At 40.9% G+C, this 13,964-nt stretch overlaps 1 protein-coding gene across 4 annotated transcripts in view; it reads left to right on the top strand.

Annotated features, from left to right (window-relative positions):
• Positions 1–13,964, top strand: part of LOC145344204 (transient receptor potential cation channel subfamily A member 1-like) — a 71,410-nt gene that overhangs the window by 28,544 nt on the left and 28,902 nt on the right. For all 4 annotated transcript variants that reach the window (XM_080191168.1, XM_080191166.1, XM_080191169.1 and 1 more), the window contains exons 11-14: positions 2,819–2,939; positions 4,429–4,492; positions 13,154–13,243; positions 13,474–13,593. In XM_080191168.1, coding sequence (XP_080047294.1) covers positions 2,819–2,939; positions 4,429–4,492; positions 13,154–13,243; positions 13,474–13,593 — 395 coding nt within the window. The remainder of the gene's footprint in view (positions 1–2,818; positions 2,940–4,428; positions 4,493–13,153; positions 13,244–13,473; positions 13,594–13,964) is intronic.

Raw genomic sequence — 13,964 nt, 5'->3', positions numbered from 1 at the left:
GAAATTTAAGTGCTGCTGCCAGGGGGAGCATCAGTGCATTTCCCACTGGCACTGGCAATGCTACTGAGGTGGGATTCAACAACTTTAAAACAGAAACAAATGCTCCCCCCATGAATCATGACAGAGCAAACACGCCAGATGTGTGAGCCTCATGAATAGGCAATCAGCTGTCTAGTTGACGTTCAGGAGCGCTTCCTGCTTTTCCTTCTCTTAGAATAACTGAAGGAAGAATAACCCAGGCTCACATTAATGCAGGAAGCATTTCATGTTAATCTTTTATGAGACCAATCTTTCTGAGTTATAACCGTGGATTTACCTCTGACAGCTTCTACTGCAGCAAAAATCTAGAAAAAAATCATTGGAGCCAGTAACTGAACTACTCTCCAAAAATGTAGTTCATCACAAAACCAATTAGATCTTCCACGCAGTGTCCATTTGAAATATCTAATGTAACTGAACCCAACCTGTAGTTTTCTCCATGACAACTGCGTCTCAATGGTTCTCTCTTTCACACATACCCATGATAATAGAATGAGGTTTAATTCTAAAATTGCATCTAGTGCAGAAGCTTTGAGATGGCACAGTACACTGGGGTTTCAGCTTGTAAACAATAAGGTAGAGAGATATAGATTAGCACACATAGAGTCTCATGAGTTTCCAATTTTATCTAATCATTGGAAGGTAAATACTCCCCACAGAGGGAGGGAGAGTTAGCCCAATAGCAGCCCTTACACGACTCATGGTGACCAATTGCTTACAATCTCACTCATACATTCTGAAAATGATGAGAAAACCCATCATAAAAGGACTTGCATTCTGGCATAGCAGCTTATCATGTTCCAGAGTACCAATGGATCACATCAAAATATTATTCATGGCTCTTAAGAAGGCACACATTGTTGAGGAGAAAGCAAAATCATGTAGAAACAGACATATGTTTTAATTCATAGTCTTCGTATGTAGGGTCTGACATATTTGTTAGGTGTGGTATTGTCATAACTCTAAGGTCAATCTCAAAGCCAAAGGAACCACAACAAAATTCAGACTTGGGAAGCTTTTAGGGGCCGATGAAACATCAAATGAGCCAATGTTCAAATGGACAAGATTCTGCACCATCATCTCTATGTTAATAACAACTTTATTTTGATGTCTTATTTAACTAATATGAATGGTCCTTCTGAGAGTCTCATTGGATGAAGTGAGGAAATTGGCTATGGATTGATAGAAAATAATAGCAGAGGAGGCGGCCATTCAGCCCATCAGATGCCTGCCAGCTGAAAGAGATTCATTTTTCAGCCCTTGGCAGTAGCCCCACAGATCATGCTAGTTATAATGGATAATTATGTGCTGCATGTTTTAGAAGCTTCCTGCCTCGACTGCCACCAGTTTAACAATAAGGGATTTACCATTTAAGATGGAAATGAGGCAAAATTTATTTTCTCAGAGGGTCATTAGCCTTTGGGAATTTTCTCCCAGTGAGAGTAGTAGAGGCTGGGTCATTGAATATATTCAAGGATGAGTTTGACAGATTTTTGATTGACAAGGCAGTTAAGGATTCTGGGGAACAGGCAGGGGAATGGGATTAAAGCCACAATCAGATTAGCCATGATCTTATTGAATGGTGGGACAGGCTCGATGATCTGAATGGCCTACATCTATTTCTATTTCTTATGATCCTCGAAACATTTTGGATGAGATTTTAAGACCTCACTGGTCCCAAAACTCTAAAATCCCACCCAAGGTCAATGGACGTTTCTGTGGTCCGCCCCTCGCCTGCTCTGATTCCCGTGGCAGGTGGCACAGTAAAATTCCAGCGTTCTCAGAAAACAGATTGAAGTATCAGTGGTTTCAATATAAATTTAGTCTTGCTTTATATTTTAATTCAGTGTTAGCATGAGCTGACTTAGATTACAGTACAGTGCTTTTACAACAACTCAGGAGATCAGGGTATTTGACAGGAATCCAACGTTATTTCCAGTGTGAAGGGTAAGCTGTTAGCTGTAAGGCATGGTGCATCTTGTTTATTCCGTGTAAAGAATACATTTCAGTTCATAGGACACGCAGCCCAGTCCATGGAAACTGCCTTTTTCAATGAGCGTGAATAAAGTGTTTTGGGTCAAGACCAAATTGTAATATTTCACTCGCCTCCTCGCCCAGTAATATTCCCCTTTCAACAGAATAACCTGAGGCACACCATGTGTAGTCCAAACATGAGTTCTGATAGTCTTCAAAAATGTCGCATGTCTCTGTGATTATCAACCATTGACTGCCGCTTGTCTCTCACAGAGGGTAAAACTGCATTCATGTGAAAAGGAGGTCACAATTTAGTTATTAATAGAAGTATGGATGGTGAGATTTATTTTTGTTTGGAATCTCACGGAGCGCCCCTGTAGTAAACATGCTTTCATTTTCCAAGTCTGAATGGTGATTGAAATTCATCATTTGCACCCTGCAAATCAAAAGGTGTGTGGGTTAGATGGATTGGTCATGCTAAATTACCCCTTAGTATCTGGGGGAACTAGCTAGGATAAATGCATGGGGTTTTGAGGATAGGGCCTGGGTGGGATGGTGATTGGTGCAGACTCGATGGGCCAAATGGCCTCTTTCTGCACTGTAGGATTCTATGATCCTAGTAAATGATGACAAACAGAAATTAATGTTCTAAAAATATAAATGATGTCGTGGCAATTTCTTAAATTGTTCTTATTTTCAGTGTGGCATCAAATACTGGAAACATCATGCTATTATTCTATTGTGTACTGCATTCAATATGTTTGAAATCTTTCTGCTCAGTAATGTGCTTTTTATTTGTACCCAGGTTACTATGCGTATTGGTCATCAGTAATCCCTCTCATCATCCACGGGGACACAGGCATTCTTGAAGATATCGTTCACAATCACTTAAAAAAGTTGAGCTTCATGAGCAGTCCAAGAAGCAGGTAAGTTTTCTTGTACATCTGTGACTGAAATCTAACTGTAAAATTTGAGTCATCCGATACAAACATGACAAACACCCCTTGGCCTGATAGCAAGCTTTGTCGCTTGGAACCTCAAAATGTTGAAAATATCCCAAAGGTTATTGTAGGGAGGAGAAACGAGTCAGGATTGAGGGAGGAAAGCTGAGCAAAAACTCGACTGAAAGAATGGCTCTCAAAGTACCAGGATGTGTCCACAGGAACCACCAGCACTAACCCACAGCAGAGTATGGCGGCTAAGGGAGAAAGTTCAATCTGTTAAGTATCTGTGTCACTACCCCAAGAATCGATGGCTGCTGAAAAATGGGGTGGTCTGTTTTGTCTGGGAGGGGATGTGGGGAGGGATGGGTCTGGATGTGGGCATTGACTGGTGGTTCCAGTCTGGGAAACACGGCCTCATCTAGAGTGGCTGGGACGACAAATTGTTTCTAAGAAGTTTAAAAATCTGGAGGTTGAGGCCATAGTTCAGGCATAGAGCCCTAGATGAGCACCATATATGTTAGTTCAAAGAACAAGCATTGTGTGCACTAATCAGTAATGTGTTCCTAGGCCACAGAAACAGTAGGGGATCCAGTGATAGTAACACTGTATGCCAAGGGGATAGTAGTTAAATTGTCTATTATTGGTGATAGTTATTGCCTGGCATTTGTGTGGCATGAATGTTACTTGCAACTTATTAGCCTGGATATTGTTCAGATTTTGTTGCATTTGAACATAGACTGCTTCAGTATCTGGGGAGTTGTGAAGATTGTTGGGCCTAGAACATTACCCTGAGGGACTCCTGCAGCAATGTGATGGAGCTGAAATGACTGACCCCCTCCTCACCCCCCCCCCTTCACCACCCCCCCACCCTCACCCCCCCCCCCCACCACCCCCCCTCACACCCCCCCATCCTCAACCACCTTCCTCTGTACCAAGTTTGACTCCAATCAGTGGACAGTTTGACCTCTAATACTCATTGGTTCCAGTTTTGTTGATTCCACACTCAGTTGAATGCGGCCTTGATGCCAAGAGCTGTCAATCTCACCTCACCTCTGGAATCCAACTCTTTTATCCAAGGCTGTAACAAGGTCAGGAACTGAGTGTCTCTGGGTTGGGAGCTGAGTGTTCACAAGCTGATGCTTATTCTACTTGGATTGAATTTGCATCTAAATGTTGCAGTTAAATTGTGTGTGGGATTTGAACCCATTTTGTTTTTATTTGGTTAGACTGTGGCTGTTTCCTAGTAATGTGATGGTGGATGAATTGTGGTTACTTTTAGAATTAGTTACACATTAAAAGTTATGAGGCCTTTTGAATTTGTCTTTCTTTGTGTTATATCACTTAGATACCACAATATAGTGTAAGCACACTTGAAGATTAGATCTAGACTGCTAGACATATTATAACTCCAGCTTTTGAATAAAATAGAACCAGGCATATATTCTAATTGCAACTTCTCCATTTTGTGTAGGTGCATTAACGGTAGCACTTTGTTGCATACTGCTGCTTACTTTGGGAAAACAAATACCGTTGAAGTAAGGTATTATTTATTATTACTAACATAAGAATCAAGAATTTTTTTTCATTATACAATTTTAATTTGGATGTTTCCTGTAATTTATGTTGGAGGCTAAATGGACCAATTTTAATAGGGGAAATATCAACAAAATGATCAGGAATGCAGGTTTTCTATAACGATCTGCTGCAGAGAAATTTGTTTATAACATTCCAGTTTCCAGTTTTTCTTTCCTAGCAGACCCCCCACGATGTGCAAATAATATGTTGGACACTGCAGTAGTTTGTAACGGCCAGAGGGTTATGTTTTGTAATTGTGCCACCATCTATGTCTTTAAGGCCATCGTACCTGACTGTTGTTACATAAATAAACCTCCCCAAGTCTTTCAGAATTCAATTATTTAGAGAAGGAACGATGCAGATTAAAAAATGTGTGATTCAGGCTAAAGATTAGAGCCACCTAGGGTTAACTGGCTTTCTCCCTCTTTTTAGAAAAAATGTTCTGCATCTGTAGCAAACTAATTATTTCACAGCAGGATGCACACTAAATACAGTTTTTTTTGTAGATAAATGGATATTTTAAAAATATTTTTGCCTGTATATTTTGCCTTTGATGTATTCTTGACTTTTATCTTCAAATGTTATCTTCCTTTGCTGATATTTTTGCCTATGGTTCAATTGGCACCAGAATCACTCTGATACCTTGTCCAAGATTCAGGTATGAAACTAAACTAGGATCAAGAACAGGCAATTTAAGCCTGTGGAGAATCACAGCCAATCCATATCCAGTTCTCATCCAACACCTGCAGATGCACACTTCCCAGCATATGTCACTGGCTAGCAATTAGACGCAGGGAATCTAGCTAATTGCTTTCCCTTTCCTAATCCGGATGCACTGAGATCAATTAAAGCATTCCTGCCTTGAAAGAGATCAACTGATGAAGCACAGACATTCGTTTAAGTCTTTATGCTTCGTAACGGATGAGGTGGAAGCTTTACCCAGCAGGCTGTTCAGAGCTGTTTGAAATGTATGGGAACATTCATTTTTAAAGGAAGTGGTAATGGATGGTTTTCATGTTTCAGATCCATTCTACCTACAAATGCGTAGCCCTGATACTACTTTTTGCTTATTTCATATCACTTTACTTCTCATTATTATACAGCAGAAGCCCTTTAATGGTGAGCAAACACTTTATCCACTTCTTTAAGAGTGAATGGGGAATGAATTAGTGCTGGAGGAAACATTCCTATTAAAAACATGCCTTCACAAAGACCTTTGCTTGGATTTCATTGTGTAGGGGAACTCATGTTAGTATAGAAAAAAGATACAGAACAGCCTCCAATGAGCTGGCTGTTAGGAAAGTGAGAAAGTGAGAGTGTAGTGATGCCTCTCCCTCCAGTTGCTAAGATGTTGCTGATGACTTGCAATGCCGGTCCACCTGCTCCACTGGGAAGGAAATCTTATTCCAGGAGATTGACTGTGAGAGTCTGAGCCCTCTGAGATGCTGATGTTCGGATGTATCAATGGAACTGATTCCCTGCCAGTAAAGCCTGTGTCGGGTGTTTCAGCATCTTTCAACTGGATCTGGGTGCCCATCTCCTGTGCTTTGTGGAGGGCCTGAGGCTAAGGCGAAGGCAGCTGGTGTGGTGTCTGCTCTTGATCCTCACCAAAGGTGCAAGGAAGAGCTGCATATGCTGCTCCCATGTTGTGCTTGAGGTTGGCAGAAAGGAAGTACAGCTGATGGTGTGTTAAGACAGAATCATGTACCTGCCAAGAAGTTAGTGATCGCCTGTTGCAGTGTCACATCGACATGTCAGAAAATGTCAACATGCTACAGAGTACCACAGCCAGAAAGGGGAGAAGCATCTGTTAGACAGCAAAAGGACAGGTGGACGAAAGGGGCAGTGAGGATAAATTTGGGAGGTCTGGGTGAGGTCCAAATTGAATCACTTACTGAAAATAAGTAAAATACCGTGGATGTTGGAATATTGTTCTTAAGGTTGCAACATCTTTGTTGCAATCTCTCCCAGTTACTGCTTAATATCTAATGCCTTTTCCCTCTCTTTAGTTCTGATGGAGAGTCAAACGGACTCGAAACGTTAGCTTGGTTTTCTCTCTTCCTATAGATGCTGCCAGACCTGCTGAGTTTTTTTCCAGCATTCCTTGTTCTGGAACTCATATGTCCAGGTAACAAACATGGAAATTGTAGAGAAATTAGACACCATATTCAACCACTTAAATGTGGAATAAGAAAGCACCCTAACAGGGCTGCTCACCACATCTAACATCACCTGTAGGGATGAGCCTGGCTGCACCATGTTAGCTTTATTTGATGTGGATATGGGAGCGACTCTTTCCATGGAACAGAATCCCTTTACGTCCAGGGAAACTGACCCAGGTTAGGGACGAAATCAGATAATATGCTGGAGCATGAACTAATCCCCAATTGTGTTCATGCCTAACCCATGCATGGCTCCATAATGCTCTGCATGGATTATGGAAACATAAGAACATAAGAAATAGGAGCAGGAGTAGGCCATCCAGCCCTTCGAGCCTGCCCCGCCATTCAATAAGATCATGGCTGATCTGTCGCTGCTCAGTTCCACTTTCCCGCCCTCTCCCCATAACCCTTAATCCCCTCTCCTATCAAAAACCCATCAACCCGCGTCTTAAAAATATTTAGCGAGGCAGCCTCCACCACTTCAACGGGCAGAGAATTCCAGAGATTCAACACCCTTTGAGTGAAGAAGTTCCTCCTCAACTCCGTTCTAAACCGCCCCCCTTTTATCTTGAGGCTGTGCCCCCTAGTCCTATTGTCTTTTTTGAGCGGGAAGAGTCTTTCCACCTCTATCCTATCCATCCCATTCATCATCTTATACGTCTCAATGAGATCTCCTCTCATTCTTCTAAACTCTAACGAGTACAAGCCCAGTTTATTCAGCCTCTCCTCATAGCTCAACCCCCTCAACTCCGGTATCAGCCTAGTAAACCTCCTCTGCACTCCCTCCAAGGCCAAAATATCTTTGCGCAGGTGCGGCGCCCAAAAATGTACACATTGGATCAGTAACCAAAGCCAACTCCTATTCTAGCTGCCGCCTGGAAGGTTGCGTAGTTAGAGTAGGTAATGCAGTGTACATCACAAAGATTGACTTATTAAATGGATACTGGCACATACCTTTAAGGAGAAGGCTTTGTACATAGCAAGTTCCCCTACTCAAAAGTGAAAAAAAAACTCATCACTTAATTTGTTAGTTGAGGTCTAAATGCCATTCAGTAGCAGCAGTTGAACATTTACATGTACGTAAACAGGTACATGGAGCTCAGTTTAATGTCTCATCTCAAAAACACCATTCCTAACATTCTCAGTATTGTGTTGAAGTAAGAGTCGAGATTAGCATTTGAGTATTGAGAAAGCAGCTGAGTTAAGCCTACCCTGAGGAATTCCTGCAGTGATCTCCTGGGGCTGGTTGGCCTCAAATAACCACAACCATCGACTTTGTGGTGAATATGACTCAATTAGCGGTATACAATTCTCATTGATTTCAATTTTGCTAAGGCTCTTTATTGACACACAAATGCTACCCTCACGTCAATGGTAGTCACTTTCACATCACCTCTTGAATTCAATTTCTGTGTCCATGTTTGAACCAAGGTAGTAATGCAGTCTAGAGTGAGAGATTGGAGAGCTTGTCTCAAGCAAGAAGGGCATGATGTTGTAGGCCTTTGTGATGAAGCCTTTGTCCAATAAAAGTGTGGTAACTTACATGGAATATCAAAGACGACAATCAGATAATTGTGTACAAGCTCTCACAAATATAAACTAGGAATACCATTTAAATATAAGATTTATGAAACTCTACCCTTATGCATCGGCACACTGATTTTCAGCAAAGTGCTCTCCAACTCACTGCTATCTGAGAAGTATAGCTGTGCCATGAGAGGGATAATGGTCAAATGGGACATAGAAGTGAGGCCTCAGATCAAAATGCTTCCCATTCTCCCCACCCTCACTGCTCCTTATACTACATTATGTCCTGATGCCCCCAAGTCTTCACCCTACATAGTTATATTTAAGAACCGATTTGATTGACCAGGGACTCCCGAGTTAAGGGGAAAGTTAAGTCGTTAAGGTCATATCAGATCAGCAACGATCTTATTGACTAATGGAGCAGGCTTGGTCGACTGAGTGACCCCCTCCTTGTTCTTGATCCTTATGGTCTTATGTGTAGTAATTTGTAAAGTAATTAAAGCATTTAAATCTCATTTCATTTTGCTTGGATTTTCTCTTGCAGAACTGAGAAAGTAAATGTGAGTGTGCTATATATCGGTATTCAGAAATAAAATTTCCTTCACTTTTTGTTCAGATTTGTTCAAAAATGGGAAAGGAAGAAATGGGAAAAGAAAATATTCCCAATTGTGTTGAGTATCAAGATCTTGGTGATGGAAGATTCAATGATGGTAATGCTGTTGAAAGTCAAGAAGTGATGATTAGATTCTTGTTGGGAATGGTCAATACCTGGCACTTGTGTAGCATGAATATTGCTTGCCACCTATCAGCCCATAGCACATGGATGGATAACAGTGAATTGTAAAACTTATGAATGTAATATGATTTTGAACATCTTGGGACAAATTGAGCTTTAAAAAATGGGAACATTGACTTAGTTTTGGAGATTTAGGGGTAGGAATTCAACTGAGGCTTTGACACAAAACAGGCAGAATCAGATTGGCCATCTATTCTATGCAGTGCCTGATTTGGAATACTTTCTTTAGTTGGGTGAGGTATTGAATATAGAAGAAAGGATGTAGTGATAGAACTGTACAAGATGTTGATTAGGCTGTAGCTGTGTACAGGCATCTACAGTTCTGCTGACCACAGTAAAGGAAGGATATAATTGCTCTGGAGACAATGCAGTGGAAATTACAAGAATGTTGCCAGGGCTTGAAAATTGCAGCTGGTGAGATTCAAATGGTTAGAGTTATTTTCCTTAGAATTGAGGAGGCTAATGGGTGAACTAATTGAGCTGTGCAAAATTAAATGGCAGACAGGAAAGACTTGTTTTCCTCTAACTGGTCAATTATCAGACAAAATAGATTTAAGATGAATGTTAGAAGGATTAAGAGGGGGCATGAGAAAAAACCTTTTCACCCAGAGCATGGTGGTGGTTTGGAATTTATTGCCTGATTGGTGGTTGAGACTGAAATACTCAACTCATACCAGGGTCTGTATGTGAGGTACTCATACGGAGATGCCAGTGTTTGACTGGGGTAAAAACAGAAAGGAGTCTCACAACATCAGCTTAAAGTCTTAAAGGTTAAAGGATAAACTTGTTGGACTTTAAGCTGGTGTCATGAGACTTCTTTCTGTGAAGTACTAAGCAGCATGGTGATGTTGTGGTTAGTACTGCCGACTCACTGCGCCAGGGACTCAGGTTCAATTCCCAGCCTGAATCACTGACTGTGTGGAGTCTGCATGTTGTCTGCATGGATTCCCTTCAGGTGCTCCAGTTTCTTTCCACAGTCCAAAAGATATGCTGGTTAGGTGCATTGGCCATGCTAAATTCTCCCTGAGGGTACCCAAACAGGTGCTGGAGCATGGCGACTAGGAGATTTTCACAATAACTTCATTGCATGGTTAATGTAAGCCTGTTTGTGACACTAATACTTAAACAACATGCAAGGCTATGGACCAGGTGTTGGAAAATGGGATTAAAGTGACCAGTTAGTTTATTTCTGGCTGATGCAGACACAGTGGGTTGAATGACCTCTGTATGTAATTTTTCTATTGTTTAATGGTTCCTTATTAAGATTGGAATTAAATGTGAGAACTTTCATCACGTGCAACTTCCTCCAAGCTTGCCTGAGGCCAGGAATCTTTGTGTCTCCAGATGGCTCGGATGGATTGTGCTGTCCCTGGCTCCAAAACACCTCTCACCTCCATAAAACCCATGGTACACAGAACATTTGACCATTTAACCTTCTCACCTGCACCCAACACCACCTGATCTCCCATGCTTAGATTCTCTGTGGACATAAAAGATCCCATAGCACTATTTTGAAGAAAAGGATGTGGTGTTCTGGCCAATGTTTATCCTTCAATCAAGGTCACTAAAACAGGTTACCTGATCTTCATCACATTACTGTTTGATGGACTTACTGAAAGAAAAGAAATTGCTGAGAGAACTTGATGGGGTAAATACTGGGAGGACGTTTCCATATATGAGGGAGACTAGATCTACGGAATATAGTTTAAGAACAAGCAGTCTCTCTTTTAAGATTGAAATAAGGAGAATTGTTTTTCCTGAGAGTTGTTTACATGTGGAATTTTCTTCTTCAGAGAGCAGTGGTGGTTGCTCATTGAATTAACTCAAGGCAGAGTTAGATTTTTCAGGGGCAGACAGGAAAGTGAAGCTGAGACAGGTAGTCCAGCCATTATCTTACTGAATCATGGAGCAGGCTGGAAGGGCTGAATGTCCCGCTCCTTGGGAGAAATTGAGCTTTTAAAAATGGAAAAAGTGGAATGAAAAAATTTGGAGATGTAGGGGTAGCAATTTATTTATTAGTGTCACAAGGAGGCTTACATTAACACTGCAATGAAGTTACTGTGAAAATTCCCTCGTCGCCACACTCAGGCACTTGTTTGGGTACACTGAGGGAGAATTTAGCATGGCCAATGCACCTAAGTAGCACATTTTTCGGACTGTGGGAAGAAATCGGAACATCCGGAAGAAAACCACGCAGATGCGGGGAGAGCATGCAAACTCTGCAGACAGTGACCCAAGCCAAGGATCGAACAAGGGTCCCTGGTGCTGTGAGGCAGCAGTGCCAATCACTCTGCCATTGTGCCTCAGATGGTGGCGCAGAACAGGCAGATCAGATTGGCTATGCAGTACCTGATATTAATATTATTACCGGAAATAAAATTGAAAACTTTCACTCAATGCAGTTTCCTTCAGGCTCAGATGAGGCCAGGCTGAATGGTCTGCCTACTCCTTCTCCTGAGTCGTACGCTCCTCTGAACTTTTCTGTGCAGAAGTTTCCTGCATTACAACTACTCTTTCAATTATGTACTTAATTGACACTAGGGCATTCTGAGGTTGTGAGCAGTGCTATGTAAATTTAAGTCTTTTTTTGTGCTTTGAGGGTAAATGTCAGAGCAGATAAATGGAATTTCTTCGGTAAAAAGAACTCTTGAATTTTAAATGTGAAAATGAAATCACAGCAGGAAAAACAAGCATCTGTATCAAAAGCAAACAGTAATACTACAATATCAGCAAACAAAAGAAGCAAAAATTGACCCAAATATGAAGACTGTAAAGGAGGAGGATGCTTTAAGTAGGTCAAATGTTTCATTCAGGTGGAACGCGTGCAAGAGAATACAATGGGCTTGCTGTGCAGAACGCTAACATTATGTCATTACTGTGACAGCTTGCTATGAGCCTTCAACACTCTAGTTCAGGCCTAATGTTAAACTTGGAGCACAGCATTTGAAATATAAATCGGGCACTAAGCCTGAAGTTATCGCTTGACTGCTTGCTTTTTTCAACGCAATGTGCCCAAAATTGATGATGAGTTGAAGAATTTGAAGTACTAATCCCATTTCCAGGATCTGTTGCATTGGATTAAAAGGCATTGTTACTCTGTCCACAAACCAGCCACACTCTCAGATCAAGTCAATCACAATTTCATATGTCAACTAATTGCACTCATTTGTGGGCCTCCAAAGAAGCTGTTAAAATTAAGCTTTTATTGGTGCAAGTGTGCCAATAGGCACCTTTCAAAAGCTTTTAAATCTGCTTTTAAAATTTACTCTTCATTTTCAGTTATTTACAATTCAGTTACCCTACAAATGGCAGACAGGACGAACCCATTTTAAACTATGTATTGATAAAACTAGACCATATTTTAAACCTTAAAATATGTAAAGGAATATTTTGTAATGCACTTTTTAGTATGCACTCGAAAATGTGGCTTGATTGCTCTGGTTCATGGGTGATTTTGTTTCTAGAGATATTCAAACAAGTTTGGGTGAAAAACTGAGCAAAAACAAACCCTATGAAACCAATTTTAAATGCAATTTGCACTGTGCCCAAAGAAGAAACACATGCCATGGCCTCTACATCCCCATTTCTCATGCTCACCCATCCAAGATTGTCTCATAATTTTCCATTCTGTGTGCTCAAGATTTTAAAAAAATCTTTCATGGGGTGTAGGGGTCGCTGGTTTAGCCAGTATTTCTTGCCCATTCCTAATTGTCCTTGAGAAGGAAATGGTGAGCCACATTCTTGGATCACTGCAGTCTATATGGTGTAGGCACAGTGCAGTTAAGATAGGAGTTCCACAATTTTGACCCAGCGGCAATGAAGAAATGGTGATTATTGTTCCAAGTCAGGATGGTGTGTAGGCTTGGAGGGAAACTAGCAAGAAACTAGTTCATGTCCTTCCTGGTGGTAGGGTTTTGAAAGTACTGTTAAAGGAGCCTTGGTGAGTTGCTTCAGTACATTTTTTTGGTAGTACACAATACACATCGATGGTGGAGGACATTAGTGTTGAAAATAGTGGATGGAGTGCCAGCCAAGCAGGTTGCTTTTTTTTTTGTATGTTGTTGAGCTTTTTAACAATGGATTTTCTTTTAACCTTGCCCACATATCTGTGTATATTGTTCGTTTTATTTTTTCAGTTACTTCTGCAATTGAACGCTGCTGTTAATCTGTTGGATTACAAAGGAGCAACCCCACTGCATCGATCAAGGGATATAGAGACAATGCAAGTTAGTTTATTGAAATGAGAAACTTTTGAACTGGGGCGTTAGAAACTGGTGCTTATTTTCCTTAATTGATTTGAACTTAAGTTTAAATATACTGTTGCTCAAAAGAGCCATGTTCTGATTTTCTTCTTTCTAAATTCTTACTTTATTGCTCTGCTGGACTGTTTTGAGTGATTATTTTAACTCCTAATTAGATAAGAATCCATATTTTGCTTTATGCTTTGTCATTTCAGTTGCTGATCAACCATGGTGCTGATGTAAACGGGTCAGATATGGATGGAAATACACCATTGCATATACTGTGCTTTGGTGAAATTATCAAACCAGCTAGATTGGATTGTTTAAAACTTTTGGTAAGAACTCCATGCTGTTTCAAAGTTGAAATGTTAATGGAACTTACATGAAAGCAGAGGTGCACTATATAATGAGTTAATCTGAGGAACCTTTTCAATCAAAGTATAGTGTACTAAAATGGATTAGTGTTCCATGTTAGTTTTGGACTGAGAAATCCCATTTTTATAAGACAAACCCCACATTGAGGGTAAAAGCAAATCTAGCAAGAATCTGAAACATAAACAAAAAATGAGATTGGTAGTGTTGTGGGAGCAGGGTGGGGGCTAGGGGGGAGCTTCATTCAGCCCCTACTACTTCATTCCTGCCCCTGCTACTTCATTCCTGCCCCTGCCACAACAATATAAATTTCATTCTATGTTCAGCCTGATAA

The sequence above is a fragment of the Carcharhinus amblyrhynchos genome, chromosome 6 (genome assembly GCF_965287045.1).
Source record: "Carcharhinus amblyrhynchos chromosome 6, sCarAmb.v2.hapA, whole genome shotgun sequence".
NCBI classification, from domain to species: Eukaryota; Metazoa; Chordata; class Chondrichthyes; order Carcharhiniformes; family Carcharhinidae; genus Carcharhinus; species Carcharhinus amblyrhynchos.
This window is presented reverse-complemented; position numbering and strand designations above follow the sequence as displayed.